Below are 22338 nucleotides of genomic sequence, written 5' to 3'. Positions count from 1 at the left end.
CTTAGTTTGGTTTACCCCAAATCCTGATATCAGAAGACCTTATGCTCTACATTTTATTTCAAACAAGCAGGTTTGAGGGGTTTTGTTTGTTTGCTTGTTTCTTTCTAATATTAATGCATCTGAAAGAAGTTTTTGGATAACAACACATAAACACAAATTAAAATCAAAATGCTGGGCCTCAGTTTAAAGACATATCTATGCTTTCTGCCACTTAAGACCGTTACTACAAACCACAGAGCTTATCTGACTAGGGACACCAAGTGATGTATAAGCTGCTGGAAACAGTGTCAGGAACACAGCTTTGCAAATCAGATTAGACATGACCTTCTGAGGTGATCTGCCACTGTAACACCCAGGAAGGTATATATGAATTACAAAACCACAGAACCTTTAATTCTGCAAAGCATGGACAGATTTGATTCCCACCATCCAAACACCAACGTGCATATTCAGAATTCACTACCTCTGTACTTCAAGCACAGGGAGCATTCAAGTCTCCTCCTGCATCATTAGGTGAGGTGCCCCCGTTCTGAGGGTGCACACACGTGTTAAAAGCCTTTTTCATGCAGGGAGGTACATTGCACAAAATCTCCCCTCATCTTATACAAATGAAATTAGAGCTTTATAGAGTTTCATGGAACAGTCTTGGAGATAGACAACAGCAGTCTGGATGATGACTGTCTAGGGGCGTTGAATTTGCAGTAATTCTTCATCTCCTCTGACAACTGAAGTTGTTCAGCTAAGCTGAAGACAGCCTACAAACAATCCTGAAATTGGCTACAAGAACTGACACGAGTATTTCTCAGTTTTCTTATTGCTAAATGATTACATGTAGTCTGGGTGGTGAAAGGAGACTTCCTAGTCTAGACAGCAAGACTGTAGGCTCCATTTCCACTTTAAATGTTAACTCCAAGAAGATATAAAATGCTTCATGTTTAATGCAGAAGCAAAATATCCCTATCTTGGAAAAAAACACAGAAAACCAAACAAAAAGAATAAAGCCATCAAACCACACATAAAGAAATCTAGTGTTAAAAAAAGGAAGAAAGAGAAACTGGGTTGCTTAGAGAAAGAAAACTCTGTCACAATGAACAGATTTGAAGTTGGATAGATTTTGATATACACACACACACACACAAAGGAAGTTATTTCTAACCTTGACACTGTGAACAGCAGAGCCCTGTCTGACAAATAATCTCAAGTGATGTTTAGGTTTGGAGGCAGTGTCATCTACAGTCATAGTTAGTTTGTCTTTCTATAGCTACCACTTAAAAAACCCCTTAGAATACACAAGCCCCCGCGGCTGTCCGTAACCTTTAAGTCTTGCCATTTAAAACATACATCACAGTTATATAGCATTAGAGGGCACTGAAGAATTTCAAATCAGTTATAAGAAGTCCAGATAGCAGACAGAAAAAGGTTTCACAGCAGACATTGCTGACTTTAAGATTCCATTCTTAGCACCCTTAAGCACACAGCTGCAATGGCCATAAAAATCACCTTACGAGTTTTACATCCCTACATGAGCCAAATCTGTCACAAATTCATTCATCATCTGCAGCTTGGGTTAGGATTTTCCCGCTTTCTCCTTTGCCCACTATGTTCAACTGCACATCATCATTTTGTATCAAATCCCTTTGCAACATGCTGAGAGAATTTTCAGTCACGTCTTCTTAATCTCAGTTCTCTCATTCACTCACTTGGTTTGGAGCACATATAGCCAGGAACAGAACAATATAAAATTGCTGCAGCACTTAACCTCCAATATTCTTCTACCTTCAGATACTCCTCCAGCTTGTGCTTTCCACACGCTGCCAGACAAACAACACAAGCTGAATTTATCTCGCAACTCAAAACAGTTGGAGACTTCCCTTTAATGCTTGGTCTCTGTAGGACAGGAACTGACTGTTGAAACAGATGATGCCATATGTGAATTTGGTCTTGCCTCTCTTAATATGCACACACACACCACACAGAACCCCCCTCGCCCCCATTTTATTCATTAGTGCATTGCCGTTTTCTTCTAGTAGATGCAAATTAACTTTCTACGTGATCATATGGAATGGAAACAGATTTATTTATTTTACTTTTCTGCCTTTAACAAAACTAAAGAACAATAGGAGAGACAAAATAAAAGAGAAAGTTATCTGTCTCAGGTATCTGAACTTTGATGCTGCCATGGTTGACTATTTAAATAATGACACATGATTGGTTTTATATGTTAATTACCTAAGTAGGTACTTAGGAACTACTTAGAGAGGAGATTATTTACCCCATAGACTGTAGAAGCCCATGTGTCAGCACATCTGCTGCACAGGAAGATTAAACCTGTTCACAGAAAACTCATACACTCTCTTGCTAATGGGGAAGAAGTTAGCTGAGTGCGACCTGAAGCAGTGGCTTTGGGTTTTTTCCAACAGGCCCTTAAGACTGGCACAATGGATGGTACTAGCAAACATCTCTGGGTTTCTAAAAACCCTTTATACACTTTAATGGGCATTCTGGAAAAAATAAAGGATTTTTATTCATGAGGGCTTTCTACACATGTTTTAATTTCAAAAATTTCTGCTCTACGTTATTTAAGAGTAGCAATCTTTGAAGATTGCTAAACAGAAGCCTTTGCAGGAACTGTGACCAGAATGACAATGCTGGTTGATGATGTTTAGAAAGTGTGTACTGAAAACAGCTCATTTACAGAGTCATCTTTGTCTTGGTTCACCTTCCCAGGTGGTATTGAATGACCTTCAGACCATTATTTTAATAACTGTTAATGGAAGCCTATCCACCTTTTATCACATCCACTGTACACTACTTTCACATCACAGATTCACAGGGAAGAGAAAGCATGAGAAAACTCTGGAGGTGCAGAAGGTGATTGCCAAAACTACAGTCAATGAGAAGAATAGAAAACACAGGTCTAGCTCCAGGTTCAGCAAGTGCCCAAGAAACTTTCTTGAGAAGAACAAGCTCAGTCTGCTTCCACCTCATGAAAACATGGAGGTCAAATTAATGCTCACATATGCTGAGTGAACAGTTAGGTTTGGTTACCAAGTAGTTATTTTTTTTTGCAAGTATACTTTAATGGAAACAATTTACCAAGTAGACACTTTGCTTTAGCTAGAAAGGGTCATATCCTCCATTCCATCACAGGGCAATTGAGAGCTCACAAAATGAACCACTGGTGCTGCTATTCCATATCAGTGTCTGTCAGCGTGTGTCTGTACCTGCAGGCTTCAGAGCCTCCCTTGGTAAAGCTGGCTTTGCAAACACCCCCTTCTCAAAGACACTACTTTTTCAATGTGAAGACATTCACTTTTTCAAGCCATGTACATGGAAATGTGCAGCCAAATATACATATCCCAAACACGTGTCGCTTGCACAACAGAAGCAAGCCCACACACATCCATTCACAGCCAAATGTAGTATAAATAACCTCACTATATAAATAGGCTTGCTTAAATGAAGTCTCTTGCTTAAATAAGGCTGATATAACTCCTCTTTCTTCCATGCTGCCGGTTTTGTCTTGGTATTTAAGTCTGGAAAGTGGCAACCATGTTGGAATGAATGGAGAAAAAACCCCAGCAAAGCACATTAACACCCCACTGTGAAAGACAATAGACAAGAAGGTGAGTTCAGCATCTTGATGTAACTTATCCCTGGCAAAAATTTTGCGAATAGGAGAAAAGGCAGGCAATTTCTTTTTGTGTCTGTGTCTTTGCAACCTCAAGATAGATAAATATTAGTAAGAAAGGTAGTTAAGAAATTGCAAACAAAGGTGAAGCAATTAAAGCACTGAAACAAATCACTAAAGCAGCAGTCCACACAAAACTAAATTTATAAAAATAAACCTAACATTCTCAGTTGAAAGAAAAGGAAAAGTAACTTTCCCCTCTTTCTCTGCATCTTTGGAAGGCCACCAGATGACTGTCCACACTCCTCACCATGCTCATGTCTGTATTCATCAATACAGTTTTATGGACATTTTTTGCCTTATCCTTTCCAAAACATTTCAAGAAACTGTTAAGACTGTTTTATCTGAAGATGGGTAGGAAGGACCGGCTGTCAGAAAGGACTCTCTGAACCTCCCTCTAGCAACCCTACTTTCACATTCAGCCCACACACCAGGCCCAGCTCTATCAGTGTTCTGGCTCATTTTGTCAGAGCTGTTGCATCTGTTTAGAACTTCCTTCACACTAATGAGTCTCTCCCTAATTAATCTTCAGCGTATGTATTCCTTCAGTCTCAATCATCCATGACCTAAATATACGGTCAATAGCAGCACGGTCATTGAATCTCACTGCTCTTTACACATGGTAGGTGGAATGATTACTTCAGCTTCCAAGTGAAAAGACAAAATTTACAAAGGTCAAGCAATGTACAAGCAGTTGCAACAGTGGGTACAAACTCCCAAGTTTTCTTCTCCTTTCATTTCTCAGCTTCTGAAGTACAAACATATGTATGGTGTTAAGTCGGTATTTCTAACTTTTATGTTACCACTTTATTCATAGTTGGACCATTTTCATCCCATTAATGCTTCTCTTTCAGAATATTTCAGAACGGGTTTAAAAAAAAAACTTGGAGTTTTAAAAATATTTCGGTCTTCCTTAATCATACAGGGATATATTTTCAAAGCAGTATGCCAGGAGTATTCCACGTGACTCCCATTCATGTTAAAATTAGAGACACAAGAATAAACCCCATATGCTGCTTTGAAAAGGCACTGCAACATGTCCAAAGAAAATTTCCGCAGCTTAACGGTTCTTGCACAATTTTTCTGCTTGTTTTTCTTCCTTTGATTTCAGAATATATTTTTAACAGCTGCTTTTTTTTTTTTTTTTTTTTTTTTAAAATAACACTTTGTAGTATGTGGAAAAATAGAAAGAAGTGATTCACTAGTTATATTGATTCCTCTGCGGCTCTTTTATTTTAAAATTATTACTTTAATCAAAACACCTTTGCTTTGTAGTATGAAAAGCTTCCATTTTTGACAGTCACTGTAGGCAACCTTCCTCTTGGAGCTTCAGCCCACATGAGATGTGCTTTCCACACTTCCACAAACATCGAGTGGTGCTCAATGCTTCTGTGTTAGCCTGAAACGACTTTTCACATCTGGACAGCAGGTTTTTTTTCAAGAAAGGCTGATGCACAGTCTCTTCTTGTTATTATTGATGCTTGTACCAAAGACAGGCAACATGGCTGTACAGGTTTGTAAGTTCAAGGCTTCAGTCTCACATTCGGATCTTCTGCCCAACACAGTATCTGTAATATCTCTGGCAGCCACAGAACCCACCCACCCAAAGCCAGCTGCCATCCTGGGCTTGCTGTGAGTGCAGCTTCTCCTAGTTTGCCTTGGTAATCACAGTGAGCATTGAATATGCTGTGCTCCTGCACACACAGACTAATAAAACGACCAGTTGATTATTGAATTTGTTGTTTATTATCAACTGATCCTAGTCAGTTGGAGAGAGAAACAGAACATTTTAATCTTGACAGCTCTGGTTCTCTTGGCATTGCTCTCTCATTTTTACTACTTGCTAGCACTGTGCATGAGAGAACGTGCACAAAGACAGTGTAAATATCATCTCTTTCTTTTTCCTCGTCCTTTCTCTACTGTCCCACACTGCAACACTTTTTCATTTCAGCCATTTACATCAAAAGTGCAGCAAATGCTGCATCTAACCACTTCCAAACTTTAACCTTTAAAGGATGTAAACAAAGGGAAAATAGCTTGCTTACATGTGGAAGGTGCTTCCACCATGGGAAAGAAAAGTATCATTGCTAACAGAATTCTGTATCAGGATATCAGAAAAGAAACTAAGATAAGGTTGTTCTGCCATTAAAACACTGACAAGTAGAAGATGGGCTAAGTTCCTACCTCCACTACTAATTTTCCAGGCAACATGCAGCAAGACACCATTTATGCATTCTTGTTATCACAGAATGGTTTGGGTTGGAAGGGACCTTAAAGATCATCTATCCAATTAAAAATTAACATCACATTGCCTTTTATCTTTTTAACACTTTGTATGTTCTGTCAATATGAATGGTCTCCTTTGGTCAGAAACCTGTGCTTAAAATACTGGAAAATTCCCAGAATGGCAGAATGACAACTTGCACCTGGAAGCAATGGAGCTTTAGCTAAAGCCCTTAAAAAAACCCCATGACACCCAAAACCAACCATAAAACAAACCCCCCCAAAAAAAATTATCCACAAGTAGCCAAAAATTGCTCTGACATTGATAGAAATATTGGTTGCTTTAGGCACTAGGGCTCAAATATTTGAATGAGTTACTGTGGTTAGACAAGTTACCACATCAGCTGAGCTACAGATGTAGCCCAAGGTAGTATTTAGTAAAACATACCTGTATGTTAGCAACAACATTTTGAGCAAATGCTTTTGACCTCCCATTTCAGAATAAGCTTGAATGCCTCTGTGCAATAACAGTTTGGCTGTCAGAGCTAAGACAAGTTAAAACTGCTTTAAAGGGGTCACTGCAGTTAATGGGGAAAGCCTGACTTTCTTGAAAGTGGCTACTGCATCCAACACAAAGATCTTTTGCACTTACTTTAATATTAGAAAAAAATTACGAGATTGGTTGATGCTGCATTTGACTTTGTTTCAATAATGATTAATGACAAGAATTACTACTTCTCCCTGATTTATACTGGATAAGAAAGAATGTTTTACACATCAAACTACAGAACAATTCAGGTTGCTAGAAAGTACTAGGTGTCAACAAGTCCTGCAGACACAGCAGAGCTAACCTCAGCTTTAAGCCAGGTTTCTCAGGGCCTTTTCTGGGTGAGTTTTGAGTTTCTTCAAGGATGAAGAGCAACTTGCTGTTCCAGTGCTGCACCAGTATCAAGAGATGGGAATATTTTGTCCTACCAGTTTTCTTCACTGCAGCTTGTCTTTTTTTCTGTCACCGTGCACTTCTTCACAGTTTCTTGCTCAGACAGTAGAAGATACAACTGGATCCATCCTCCTTCTTCTAGCCTTTTCCAAGATGAACAAATCCAATACCTTCATATTCTCTTTGAAGACCATGTGCTCCATCCCCTTTAATCATCTTGGTGGCCCTTTGTTGGATTAGTCCCATTTCATCAAACTTACTCCATTGCTGGGACACAAAACTGGACACAGCCTTCCAGCTGCTACCTTACCAATGCCAAATTGGTGGGAATAATCCCTTCCTTTGACCTGCTTGCTATGCTTTAGCTAATGCAACCCAGCATGCAGTTAGTCCACATCACACAAGGGTGCACTGCTGATTCATGGTACTCATCCACACAGCAACCATCCTAGAAGCAAACACCTACAATTATATTTGTAAAACATGAAAATGCTCTAAGTCCTCAGTTTCCATTAGCAATTGCCTATCCTCAGCTTGCTGTGGTACAGAAATTAATATCAAAGCCTTTGCCATCATAAAACTCAATGCTAGATACCAAAGTGTTACCCTAGTACTAAAATCAAGAAGCGTAGAGAAGGAAATTAGAATCATCAAATTCTTTCAAATGATAATAACTAAAGCAAATTGAGCAGCTATGAAACATCCTGTTCTCTGGAGCTTAAAAGCAACAAAGCAATAAAAAAAATCCCTAACCCATGCAGAGCTAAATAAGTTTTATGGAGAGGGTTTCTCTTTTCTCCCCAAGTAGAAGCACCATTTTAAAGATTTTGTTTTAACTAGAACCTTAAGGATTTTGCACAGTGAAGGGCCATTTAGGCCATATATATAACTGAAGCTGTTTGCAAGTTGCACATATCTAATACCTTCTACCTGAGGTTTATCTGTTAGATTGGTGGAGACAGGAGATTGCTCTTTTGTCTACATAAATTAAAGTTTGCAGCCCACTGTATATGGAACTAGGCTAGATAAACGAATAACCTGTTCTCTGGCATCATTATTAAAATGATGCATTCACACCATTACTCATGAGGGAAGACTTTTTGTCTCTGTAGCTATATTTTTAGGAATAAGAAACACCTCAGTGAGTGTCATTTTGACTGTAAAATTTTAACAGTGTCCTTCAGATTTCTACCACTGCTGAAAATACAGTGGTCAACAAACCCCATCCTGGCTTCACCAACTCCCTTCCAATATTCTGTGATCTCAAAGGGTCTTTCCTGTTTTTTTGACAGGAGGTATGGCTGTGTAAAGCTGTCAGCAAGCACTCCACTGATAGAAAGTGAGAAAAGTGGATAACATGCTCAGGTGGAAATGCTGTATGAACCATGACATTGCTTAAAGGAAAGGGGACAGCCAGAAGGAAAGACGAGGGAAATACATACTGTTGGAGGTCAGAGAACTGAACAGGGACAGATGCAAAAGGAAGCTTCACTTAACATAAAGAAATGCAGTAAGATTTCTACATCTAGTTGGTAGTTTATATATGTGTTTTTAAATAATCACACACAGGTCTTAAAACGCACATTTTAAGCATCAGTCATATAATAATCAGATCGATTCAGACTTAAAAAAAATCACAAGAAAAAAACCCACTAACAACTTACAAATCTCTAGCTTACATAGAAAAGAGCTCTTGGAAGGATTCTGAAAACCTTGGCAGCTATGAGATTACATCTTTTACCTCATAAATCTGATTTTACACAACTAAGGATGTTTCATTTCCCTACTTGGTGACTTTTGAGATGTTATTTTCTCTATGAAGCCCTGATCAATTGCTTCTGAAGAACCTGACAGCTTAACAATAACAAAGTAAGACCTGCAGTTCTCTTTGGATTTTTTGTGAAGTATAACAAAAAGTTTTAGGCAGCCTTTACTATTCAAGCAAAATTGATATAACCGCAATTTTTAAATTCTTGCTGCTGAGGTTCTCAGATCAGCAACACAATGAAGATCAGTGAGCTTCCCTGAGACAGAATACTTAAAATGACACAGATGCTTAAAATCTGGAGACACATCTCCCGAGAGAAGAATTACAATACAATTCAATACATGTTTGTGAGCTATTTCCCCAGATGCTTCCACTCTTCCAGGCACAGCCTTGACATTCTTGACACATGGATGGCTCTTAAGCATTTCATTTTTATGGGCATGGAATGAGTATCTTCAATTGATATGGCAAGATCTTCAATCAGCTGCACTTTTTCAAGGATCCTGACACAGAATTTGGTATTGGTTTATCCACATCTCTGGTGTTTGGCTTAAAAGGTTTAAATGCTACCAAGTCTCTCTTCACTCACACACTCAATTAGAAGGTGATATTCCTCAGCTTTCATTTTTCATAAATATTACCTGGGGCTTTGCTCCTCTGTTGCCATAACCAACATATAATGGTAATTTGAGGAATGAGGAGGGAGTCTGTCAATAAAATATCTTTCAGTAATCAATAAATCCAGAGCGATTTTTAACGACTGCTCAACAGTGTAGAGGTGAAAAAGCAAAGAAAAAAGTATCTTACAACTTTCTGTGGCACACACAACACCTTCCACCCTCCAATAAGCTATTTTGCTCTCAGTGGAAAAGTGGCAGAACCAAAGTTCACAGATCTCAGCTTCACTACTATTGCCAAGTAACAACTGGTCCTCCTATGCGTTCAGGCCCAAATATTCTGTGGGACAAAACCTAAGAATTCCTTCAGAAAGTACATGCTAAATACCCCCCCCTCCCATCCTCCTCCACTTTCCCACTCATCCAGTCTCTGGGAACTTGGGGACAGCTCGCGTTAACACACCACAGCCCGTGAACATCACTTAAGAAATCTTTGCACAGCCCATGCAGGACTCGTTCTGCTACAGCTGCCCTATTGTCTCTGTTCAAGGTAACCTACAGAAAGCTTACAGAGGCAGGTACCTCTCTTGGTCCCATTTGCAAGGTGCAGACATGGCTTGAAATAGTTGGTGTGCATAAAGGAGGGAAGGGGAGAGCCCCTCTGCTGCTGTGCACCATCTCCACCTCCCCCTCTGGCTCTCAGCAGCCTCCCATATGCCACAGTCAGTGTTAGTTTACACTACTGTTTTGGGTAGCAAGATGATTTTGTCAGGGTCTGGCCAGCTACCTCATGTGCTAAAAATAGAGACACACACAGCAGCATCGACTGGCGGGCAAATGTGACTGACGTGTTCAATCAAGACAATACCCAAGACATAAATTGCAAACAATGAAGGGCGTTTGTATAAGGACAGATGAGATGAAAACAACAAAGTGCCCTGGCTTTGCTGATGAGACATGTATGAAAGATTTCTGCTGCTCTTTTCAACCATGGTGCTATTTAGATTACAATTACTTATAGTGAAGCAACAATAACACCAGCTCTTCTGCTACTCTAAGAGAGGCTATAAAAATTTCAGTGTCAGCTACATCATTCATCATAATAACCTCATTTCAACTGAAACAAAATATCCAAGACATCACCTCCCCTCCCCCCCCTACCCTTTTTTATTTGCCTATAATAAGGTCTATAGTCTGGGGAGCTCTCAGACTGAATTCCATGCATTGTGATTCACAAAATGAAAATCTGGTATTATTTGCCCACTGACATTCACATCAGCAGCAATTCATGCAGCAAAAAGCCATATGCCATGCACCTCTGATTGAACTGTACTACAAAAACATATCCTAGAAAGAAGAAATAAAAATACAGAGACAAGAGTGGTTCCCAAGATCTGATTATTATCCACACTTTAGGACAGGAATGTCGAGGGCAATATCACAAAATACATTCTGGTGACAGTTCCAGTTAGGTTATATTGTTTACCTTAGCAACTGACACACCCTACATGCAAGTGAGGAATACTTTTTTTAGTGCAAAGGGTTTCTGCAGAGTACAAAAAAAAAAAAGCAGTTATCACAGATAAACTTGACTCAGTGGTTCTCCTCTGGTTATCAGGCTTTCCACTCAATCATCTTTTTGAAGGCTGAGATGTTTACTGGTTTGATCAGCACCCACAGAGATGAAAATGAAGAGTGCTTTGAAAATATGAAGTACCAACAGTTTTAAAAATTGCCATCTCCAGGGTGTTAAGCAGACCTGTACACGTTCCACAATAACACACAGACTTCATTAGAAAGCTGGGGGATAAAATCCACAGTGCCAAGGGCAGCTAGATTTTTCACAAATAAGATGCTGAAACCAACAGCAACTTTCATTACAAGGGAAAGGATAAGACAAATTTTTAACCAAGGAATATATCAAAATACTCTTTTCCTGGTGTTTTGTTTTGTGTTTTTTTTTTGTTTGTTTGTTTGGTTGGTTTTGATTTGGTTTGGTTATTTTGTTGTTTTTTTTTAATAACAGAGCTTTTATTGAGATACCTCTCCCTTTCCTTGCTTTTTCCTTGAAGAGTCAGTCTCTCCGTGTACCCATCCTGGCATATAAATGGGCAGTACTTCAGCTTTAAAATGCTTTTCCTTTTAAGCCTATGCCCTCCATAAAATCACTGCATATGTGATCACTGGACAGGGATAGTTCAGCTAGGATAATACCTAGATATGATACTGCTACCAAAGATCTTCAAAGCCTTCTGACAAAGATGGAAAATAGTAAAGATGCTATTTATAATGGAAAAAAAAATTAAACGAGAAAAATAGTTCATAAGCTGCAAAGTGCAGAGAAAGGGCAAGTGCTGTTCCTTACTGCTTCATTAACCAGTCTAAGTACTTATATTTCACAAATTAATTTTTTAAAATATATTTGCATTCTTGACAATGATAGTTAAGAGTGAAAAATTTCCAAAAGGAAGAAACCAACTAAATTTAAAAATACAGTCTTTTTTTTCAGTCCCTTTGAGCCTGACAGTCCCAACTTTTGGGGTATGAATGTTTAAATTTGGATCTGATTTTTAAGACAGATGCCTTCGTAAGTGGAAAACTGCATCTTTTGAGTCTTAATATCCCCTTCTCAGGTTCCTGTAGTTAGAAGCAACAGACAAGTAATAAACTGGCTTTGACAAAGAGAATCACAGAATTACCTTGACTGGAAAAGACCTTCGTGATCATCAAACATTAACCTAATGCTGACAAGTCCTTTTAACTAAACTATATTCCCTAAGCACTTTGTCTACCAGGGATGGTGACTCCACCACTGCCCCGGGCAGCCTGTTTCAAAGCCTGATAAACCTTTCAGTGAAGAAATTCTTCCTAATATCCAACCTAAACCTCCCCTGGAGCAACTTGAGCCCATTAACTCTGGTCCTATCACTTGTAACTTCATTAAACAAACCAGTCCCCAGCTCTTCACAAGCTCCTTTAAGGCAGTTGTAGAGAGTGATAAGGTCTCCCCTCAGATTCCTCTTCTCCAGGCTAAACAGCCTTCAGCCACTCCTCTTTAGCGATATGCTCCAAACCCTTCATCAGCTTTGCTGCCCTTCTTTGGACACACTCTAGCAGCTCAATGTCCTTTCTGTAGTGAAGGGGCCAAAACTGAACCCTGTGGAGTACAGGGGTAAGTAAGATCACCTCCCTGGTCATGCTGACAACACTATTCTGTTACAGGCCAGGATGCCATCAGTCCTCTTGGCCACCTGGGCAGCTCTCCAGCCACTCCTCCCCAGCCTGCCACCACCTCACCTTACCACACATGGAGACAGCCAGCTCCTACACCTTTAAGACTTTCTTCTGAAAAACTATCCAGTTTTCCTGGACTTTCGGAACTACTTCTTGAGGTATTCTTAGCCTAGGCCATAAAAGACACGAGGGAATGGGCTGTGGGCCCAGCCCTTTGGGATGGTGAGGAACTGGGGCACACGAAGGCAAGCTGAGGGAACTGCCTCTGCTCCAGAGGATGCTGAGACCCCAGAGCGGGTTGCACACAGAGGCTGTGGATGCCCCTACCCTTAAAGTGTTCCCTGCCAGGTTGGCAGACATGTTGAACAACCTCAGCTAGAGAAAGATGGTCCTGCCCATGGCAGGGGATGGACTAGGTGATCTCAAAAGGTGCAGAGAAAGAGGCAGCACCAGAGGAGAGGCACCATGAGCTCCAAGGCCATTGCTCAGGTGGCTGATGGTGTGGAGCCACCTCAAGATGAGGAGGAGCCCAAGGAAGTGGACCCACCCCAAGATGAGAAGGAGCCCACGTTATTCACCTTACCACATTTATTTGTTCCCCCACATTTAGCGCCAATAAACCTGTCAGTTTTTGCCAGTAACCAGGTGACAGATGCTCTCCATTAGCCCTCCACTACCCTGCCAGGGGAAGATAAAAAAGGGAATAAGGAACTGAGACTTGAAGGTTGGAAGAAAAAATAGGATAGGTTTAATGAAGCAGTAATAATGATGGCAAATTATAAATATATGTATAAAAATGTAAATTTGGAACCCTTGCTCCTCAGCTGGTAATTATTTCTGAACCAGACAAGTACCACACTGGACTGGACAGCAGATGGGATTGTCTGAGTCCAGAGTCCCAGTGACAGTCAACAACAACCTTGAAGCCACCAAGCAACCAAAAAGCAACAAGCCAAGGCCCACTGAGCTAAGAACAATTTACCTTTGTGTTCCCAATCTAGATCTACTTAGAGCAGCTTAGTAGCCTGGTTGTCTCTATGCTCCTCAGTAGCCTTGTTTTTAGGCATGTGGGCATCTACATGCAGTACCTTCATCACTAACTTACTCAGATAGACAGTAAATATCCTGCCACAGGCCAGCTGCCCAAACTGGTTCCCCCTTCTGCTGCCAATGATCTTGTTTCCACCTTTCCAGCCACCCCCTAGAAACAATAGCTACCACCCAGGAATCAGTGTACAGGTAATGTACTGGCCCCTTCTCCTGGTCAGCAATGTTTAGGGCCAGCTGGCTGGTTTTGACCTCTGTAAACTGGCTTGATTCACATGCTGGTTCTTCCCTACAAGACAGCAGGACCCATCAGTGAAAAGATCTGAGAGTTCTTTATATGCAGGGGCTTCCTTGGCACTGTCTCTTCTGGTAGCAGCCCAAATGCTGTACCCTCTGACCAATTTGTGATAACCTCCACGATGCTCGAGTGATTGAGACTCCCTGTTCATGATGCCTGTGTTATTATGGCAATCTGCTTACTCCAGATAGCATCAGTGGCATGGGAGGGGAATGATACCTTCCCCTTGTACACTTAGGACTGGCAGTCATGGTACCAGAAGGAGCTGAGCCTCAGGGCCAATTACTTCTGAAACAGCTCAAACTCCTTCATAGGCAGCAAATATCTTTTTTTTTTTTTTTTTTTTTTTTTTTTTCCTGAAAGAGTGGGACATATTTGGAGATCTGACAGGTGCAGATAAATGTACAGAGATGGAAAAGACTTAACAGAGCCATTCCAAAACAAGCAGCCAGTGAAGGAACAAACTTGCAATATCCAGGCCACAAAAAGCATAGCAGGTATACCAACAAAATGCTAGGGAAAGGTCTTCAACAGGCTGTCCCTACATCACATTTAACTGCACTGCTTGGAACAAAGCCTTCTTAAGGAAGTGTTTACTAATGGAAAAGACCTGACAAAATTTCCTGCACCCAATCATGCTCTTCTAGAAGATTTCCATTGTATTTGGAAGGTGATTTTTTTCCTCAATTAAAAAATGTCACATTTTCTGTATAAACTATGCAGAAGGCTAGCAAAGTGTTATTTGATATATATTTTTCACAAATTAAGGCATCACACAATTAATTATACAATATATTTATAGCAGTTATCTGTTTCCAATAGAAGTTAATAAAGTGCTAATTGCCTCAGGTATGAAAATGTGGAACTTAATTGTTGCTAATCTGCCTAAGCCTGGGGAATGCTGAATTGAATGTGAAAATAATTTATTTGCGGTGCCCTTAACTGATATAAACAAAGCATTGCCAAGAGAAGGTGCAATAAAGCTAACAGTGCAATCATTCCACTGGCTTGGCATTTTCCAAAGGTAAAATGCAAACAGAACAGCCTTCCAAGCTTCTCTCAAAGGAAGTTAAATGCATCTGTTTCAAATTGGTGAAAAAACACCCAAAAATAAATAATAAAGGCTTTGGAGAGCATCTGTGAAAAGTTATTTATCATTGCAAGGAAAGGGAAGTGACAGACAGATTTACAGATTGGCCAAAGGATTTTACATTCAAGTTCATTTGAATTAATTTTTCTCCTGCTTGAGGTAGCAGTTCTTTCATGCTCTTGGAGCTATCATTGGCCATCTTCCTCCAAGCATCCCTGTGAGGGAGTTGGAAAAAGGGTCACAGACACAGATGGAAGCAGCAACCTTGGGGCTGGAACTCCTGTGGCAGCCTGGAGCTGAGACAGGGTGATGGAGTAGGCTGGAGCAAACAGCCAGACATCCTGCTTCCCCTTTTGGTCCTGCCACTGCTTCACTGCCAAGGCACTCGTGCTCTAGATCTGTGTCTTTACCTTCTTCCTGTGAAATAGTTATGGAGACTTAACCAAAAGCCAACTCAGCAATGACGAGAAAAGTGTAAAACTTAGATAGCATCTAAGGGGGGGATCACTTGAGGATGCCAAGAGAGCTGCTCCTCCCCTCCAGGTGTGCAGCGAAGCCCTGATGCTTCCAGTTTAGGCATGGTACTGCCTAAACTGTTTAGGCATGGAAACTACTAGCACTAGGACAACAAGGTTACAGGAAGCATTTCAGACTGCACAGTCTGCTTCTGGAGTTTCCCAGATTCACAGAAGATCCAGCAAAGCTCCTGGCAGCTCCTCTGTCATGTTGCTGGTCTGATCCTTTCTAAAAGATCCTCTATTCCTTTGTGTCCTTACAGGCAGCTCACGTTATCTGATGGTGGTGGTGGCCCACAGCATGTGTTTCAACACAAAATACCCCTCCCAGAAGTACACTCCTTAAAAGTCTGCCCTTGAACTCTGTCGTATTTTGAAGCTAACCTTACACAATTATTTATCCTACAGCTGCTGAAAGCATGACAGCACTAGAGAAGCTGAGAAGCCCATGTCATGACATCTCCAAACCGTCACAGAGCAAGGAAATGGCATTTTTCATTTTTATGCTATGCTTGGTTACGTTTTCTGTTATCTTGTCATAGAGCAAGGAAAAATGTTCACAAGGTCTGAGCATAAACATCTTTTGCAGTTATCAAATGCTTCCCTGTTTGCTTTGGTATTTAATTAAATGACTCACGTAGGGCATTTATTGTTTGCATCTGCTGTCACGGTGAACAGTGTCTATTCTACTGATTAGCACAGAAGAACAGTTTGTTATGTGTATACCTATCGGGGACATATATTATCACCTTGCTGAGCAGATCCTACGCCTGCACGGGGATCCAGTGCCACAGCTTGGTGTGTCACTGAAATAGCCAGATGCCTCAAGTGCAGTTGCTCAGGGTACCCAGGTGTGACACAATGAAGTGAATGCTATCTTTGCCAAAATGCTGAAACTAGAGTTTTTGGGGGTTACTAGGAATGCTTTTATTGTTAAAAAATAAATTTTCATAGAACAATTAAAAGCCAGAGTGCACACTCTGATGATTTCAAACATATGTCCATCAGGCAAAATAATTTAACCACAGTTCTCAGTGATGAGAAAAATGCATTGGCAGCATCATTAGCTAACCTCAGAGAATGGTTTGGTTTGGAAAGAACAATAAAGATCACCTAGCTCCAACCCACCTGCAAGGACAGGGACACCTTCCATTAGACCAAGCTGGTCAAAGCACCATCCAACCTGGCCATGAAGACTTCCAGGGAGGGTGCATCCAAAACTTCTCTGGGCAGCCTGTTCCAGTATCCTACCACCCTCACACTTAAGAATTTCTTCCAAACCCTAACCTAAACCTTCCCTCTTCATGTTAAAAGCCGTTACCCCTTTGTCCTATTGCTACATGACTTTGCAAAAAGTCCCTCCCCAACTTTCCTCAAGGGCCCCCTTCAGGTACTGGAAGACTGCTGTAAGGTTTTGCTAGACTCTTCTCCAGGCTGTACAACTCCACCTTGTCCCACTTTCCTATTCCTTAAACCTGGAGTATCAGTTCACAAATTCAGTTTTGATTTCAAGCATCATATAAGAGGACTTCCAATGGTTTTGATTTAGCATCCCCTACTTAACTTTAGCCATATTGAAATTATAATCTGTGTCTTGTTATGAGTAGTCATTTTTGGCCATCTAAAAACCTAAAACTACACTAATACACTAATAAAAGCAACTATCATTAGACTCAACCTCTACAAAGCTGCTTCAAAACACTGGAAGGTGAATCAAATACTTTCACCTTTTCCTTCCACACTGGGACTTGGAAGCAGCAATTTTTATTCTTAATGTTTGGTTTGTTTAAGATGGCACTGCACTAGGCACAAACTAAGCAAAATTTTTCATATTGTTCTACGGGTCTAATAACAAGCTATGGCTGTCTCTCTAGTTAAAATAATCCATTTGCTTACCCTTCCTTCTTTTAGCATGTGAACTTCAAGCATACAAAAAGCAGCAGACTGAAATCTCTGGAGACCAGAGCTAAGAGAATAAACTTGTCTCCTACATAATGTCCTATCTGTGGACTCCTTGTCTCACCAGAAACAATATGTGTATTGTACAAGGAAATCGCTAACAAGACAGTGATCTCAGTATAAATGATCATTAGGGCAATATATTTGCATTTACTTAAATACAAGTAGCAGAGATAAAAAAAAAAAAAAAATCAGTTGGGAGTATGCTTTCATTTGGTCCCGTGGAAGGAATTCTAGAGATTATTTTCTTGAATCTCACGTACCAACATGTTAAAAAATTAAAAAAAAAACCCATTAACCAATTTAAGTACCTTGTTGTCTGTGTGACAGCAGTTCCCCTGAGAAGGGTGTAGGTGGCCCCTATGTGGGGGAAAACTGACTGATGAGCACCCTTTTAAACGGGCAGGCTGGTGGTTAAGGTTTCTAAATGCTGGAGTGCAAGATAACTCAGTCCAACTTTCTTACAATCAACACGGACTCCAAAAATCAATACACAAGGCTTTCTTCTACTGCAATAAAACATGTAGAATTATGTAAAGCCTGGAGACAAGATTATATTTTTGAAGTCATAAACCATGCTGTCTGCTCATAAATGACTGCTGAGGACAGAGGGTGTAAAGTGTCCTTTGATCATCTGTAGGCTCAAATTTAAAGAAAAGGTTTCACATGGAACTGCTGCCACTTGCACATCTGTCTATCCAACTCCATCTTAATTTCTCTAGAAAACTCATTAGACATGAATTATGCATATTTTAAAATGTTATAAAGGCATAGTATAAGCTTAGCTGCCTGACTAACTATTCTATTCAGACATCCACAAGCACATTGAGAGGCTGTAAAAAAGATTTTAGGTCTGACAGTATCACACTATCACCATAGAGATCCAAGGAGTTTTTCCAATGAACGATTTGACAAAAGGTGTCTCTCTTAATGAAAGAAACTCAGTGAGACAAAGCATGAGATCATAAATATTTCACTGAAACACCATAAAATTCTTCTATCCCTGAGCAAAGCGCTGTTTTAATTATTTTTTTTTAAGCTTTAAAAATGAACAAACCTGTATGAAGTATTCACAACATGAATTGAGGAACTATGATGCCACAGTATGCCATTTTGTCATCAAAAGAAAGTCTTAATCTGTGGCTTTAAAACCCCTTGAGAACTGAAATCTGAAGGGACTTATTCAATCACTTGATTTCTTTTAGAGCCTATCACTTAGCAATGCCAGAGGAGAAAATAAATCTCTATATGTGGACACAGACCTCCTACAGCCCCTTAATGCATAAGCTATTGTGCTTAATCAAAATTAAGCAAAAAGCTCCTTTTCTTCCATTACGATTAAAGACCAAAGCAAGTGGATTAGCTTTTTAGCAGAATCTCCAGGTCTCAAGAATTACCATCAGATATATTGAGAGTGTTAAATTTTGGAGATTCTGGGGGAGGAAGAGAAGAAAGAAGAAAATGAATGAACCCATCAGCCAGGTGGGCAGCAAACCATAGCAAAGTGGCATTTCACACATTACCATGACAAGCAAGTTACTGAACTGAAAAGTAGTAATACAAAGATGTACAAAGCAACTTTTTTTATTTTACAGCAACTAAGCTATGGCATCTTGTGAAGTCTGCTTCCCTCCTGTTCACTTCTGAAAGTATGGTCTGAAGGCTCCCTGGGTCCATGTGGCTTTTGCCTGCCAAATTTTCACAAGGGACCGCATAGAAACTGGTACCCTTAACACATAGGAAAGATGTAGAAAGAATACTAACGTGCCACGATCACCAAAGCCCCTTTGTAAGGAGTAAGGAGCAGAAAGGGTGTTATTTAGTTTGGTAAAGCTATCAGCACTGGCAGCTGTCACCCACCAACCAGATGGGTAAACCTTGGTACCACTATATAATGTATCATCCCCCACAAATCCAGAAGTGCTTCACAAGCCCACGCAACAACACAGTTTGCTTCACTCACAGATCCCTTTAGACATTTATCAGCTGAGTAATGCACAACGCCACCACATGGCATTTGAAGCACATAAGAGCACAAAAATCTCCTTATGACTGAAAGAAAGGATTTAGATAAGCAGAACATAATTACAGAACTCTTAGAAATGGAAGTCGCAAGAGTTTAATATTCCCTCCCGTTTACAAAACCAGTTACAAAATCAAGGCTGATTTCTGCAGCCAGAGATCCTGGGTTCATCTCTCATGAACCACAATGCCACTGCCAGACACAAATCCTGGTAGCATGATTGCAAACATTTCAGATTTGCCCCTTGGAGTTAAGGATCACCTGTCTTCAGTGACACACGTAGCAGGACCTACTGCTCACCTTGCAACCTGAAAGAGCTGCTGACTGAAGCCATGGGATTTTCAGTAACAGGAAACACAAACAGAAAACTAGTCAGATAAGAGAAGAAACTACCTGTTCTTCCCTGAGGCTCCACAGCACTGCCTAACCTGAAAAGTGAATGACTTTCTTTTCTTTTTAGGGTGATCTTGGTTGTTGCCTGAAACAGCACCCCTCTTTTCTTGGATTTCTAATGATATTCCAATTCAAGTTGTAGGAAATTATGCACACAAATCCTTCTTCTACTGAGACAGAAGGTCTGAAAGTGATAGGCAATTGTTAATATATTTATGTAAAACAAACACATACTATGAAGTAGCCTTTTAAAAGTTGTTGCTTTTTTAAGCTATTTATTTTAGGTTTCTACACTGGTTCAGTGAATTATCTTGCACCTTCTGTGCTTCTGGACCATTAGGTAAGAGAAGCATGATGGGAATTCCACACAAGAACAAGCCTCTAGGCCATCTAGTTACAACAGCACGCATTTTGGACTTCACTTCTCTCTTTTTCCAAGGCTCTGGTATGGCTAACAGCTATCTTACCTCAAAAAGGTAACTCAACAAAGGTTATTCCAAACCATGTCCTAAGGAATCACCGTCACTCTATAGCAGAAAACGGACATTTAGACCACTTCAGTAATAAATTGTTCTAATTAGAATTTAGGCATGATCTTTCTCACCATTCTCAACATTTGAGTCTGGTTCAGAGCTCTTCTTTGGCACATGCTGATGCAGTCTCACTTTTCATTCTCAACCAGCAGCTCTATAACAAACATCTCTCACAGAGACTCAAGATGCAGTCAAAGGATCCCAACAAAGATAAAGGATGCCAGCTGGCCACAAGTTTGTCCTTCTTACAAAATGCCAAAGATACTGTTCAGACCCATGGTAAATTAGACAGTTAAAACAGGGTATCTAGGGACTACTAAGACACACAGTCCTGTTCTCCATAGCTTTGCTGAGGGCCAGGAGATTGGCTGAAACCGCCAGAATTGTCTTAATAAAAAAAAATTTTAAAAAATTAAAAAAAAAAAAAAAAAGTGCAATAGTGAAGAGTTTTGTTGCAGTTTGGGGTTTTTTTGTTTGGTTGGGGTTTTTTTTGGTTTGTTTTACTGGGCTAAACTGCACAGCAGTTTGTCAGGATTGTGTCCACTCTTGAATATTTTATCACTTTAGTGTTCACATGAAACAAAAGGGAAGCACAGAATTATCACTGCAGTACTCTCTTTGCATTATTTACAACCTTAGAGGCTGCAGCACTTCAGCATAATATTACTAACATAAAGAGGCAGAGTTTCCCCTCAAGCCAGGTTTTTAGCTTCACAGTCTGCAGTGCAACATGATTGAAAAAGGTCAATGAATCTCACTTACACCTCCCATCCCATACCCCTGCCTTCTGAATGCTGGTGCTCTGATGTGCAAAGAATCTGAGCAGATAAAACTCCAGAGCATTCAGCAGAATAGGGATTAGTAAATCCCTGTGCCTCCGGGGAAAGAATAGATGGCCTCGTTTCACCATCCTGACAAGTTATTACCATCCCACCCTTTTTCTTGCCTTGTTAAAGTCCTCTGAAGTTGCCCTCATTTCCTTCCATGTCTTGTTCAAGAGCTGAATGCAGATACAGAAGAACTCCTCAAACGATCTGTCATGGGTGAAGAACATGGGATGGAAATCGTTGCAGGTCTCGCTGGCTAAAAACAGAAAAACAAGGGGGGTGGAATAAAATATGTACAGGCAGGAGCTTCAGAAAATAGACATAAAATACAATCAGCCGCAAAAATTAGAAAACACTGTAATCAAAAGGAATCAGAGTTCTAGTAGAAAAAGATGTCAAAACATTATCCCAAAAAGCCAGCCTTGGTCTACAGTCTGAAAGACAATGAAACAGTACAGAGCCTGTCTGTAGGAGACTGAAAGGAGGAACCAGAGGAAGCAACTGCCTGCTTGCCTGAATATTCTCTCAATGAGTGTTTTGAGTGTTTTGTTTGTGCCAAGTTTTGGTATTCAGGTGGGGACAGAGAGACACAGGGAAGAAGCACAGGTTTCCTCATTAAAAAACTTGCCTTCCCCACTGCTGGCAGCATGTACCATATTGCATACTGAGAACCAAACACCCAACCCCAGCAGTCACAAACCAGTATCAGATCAATGTACACACTGAAACGTGAAGCTCTGCTGGCATGGCAGGTGATCTGCCCTATTGAACATGGATATACCACAGAGAAAATCAGAGACATACAGATGAAAATGTAATTGATGATATTTGTTCTTTGAAAATAATGGTAAAAAAAAGAAATGTATTTTCCCTCATCTGTCCTATATATCTGAGACAGAAGGGGAAAAAATATAAAGAACCCAAAAGTCAAACTTCCCCTTTTTAAACAAATACTGGCCTTAAGGAAGGAAAAAAAAGAATACTATACTGATGATCTCAAAAGGGAAAACCAAAGTTTGACAAGACTGCTGTGAATCTCCTTGAGCAAAGAATTGACTTTTGGAAAATAAAGGCTGAAGCAATGCTGACCTCTAGGCATATCTGAGCAACCTAGGAAGAGAAGGAGCTTTAGCCAAGGACTAGAAGGGATTCTTAAATCCTGCAGGGCCACCTCAGTAGG

At 40.3% G+C, this 22338-nt stretch overlaps 1 protein-coding gene across 2 annotated transcripts in view; it reads right to left on the bottom strand.

The window, feature by feature from the left end:
* ELMO1 (engulfment and cell motility 1) overlaps window positions 1–22338 on the bottom strand; it is a 313181-nt gene that overhangs the window by 87640 nt on the left and 203203 nt on the right. For both annotated transcript variants that reach the window (XM_071736038.1, XM_071736039.1), the window contains exon 17: window positions 21278–21414. In XM_071736038.1, coding sequence (XP_071592139.1) covers window positions 21278–21414 — 137 coding nt within the window. The remainder of the gene's footprint in view (window positions 1–21277; window positions 21415–22338) is intronic.

Source organism: Heliangelus exortis, chromosome 2 (genome assembly GCF_036169615.1).
Source record: "Heliangelus exortis chromosome 2, bHelExo1.hap1, whole genome shotgun sequence".
Lineage (NCBI taxonomy): Eukaryota > Metazoa > Chordata > Aves > Apodiformes > Trochilidae > Heliangelus > Heliangelus exortis.
Note: the sequence above shows the minus strand (reverse complement) of the source record. Positions and strands in the feature narration are given on the sequence as shown.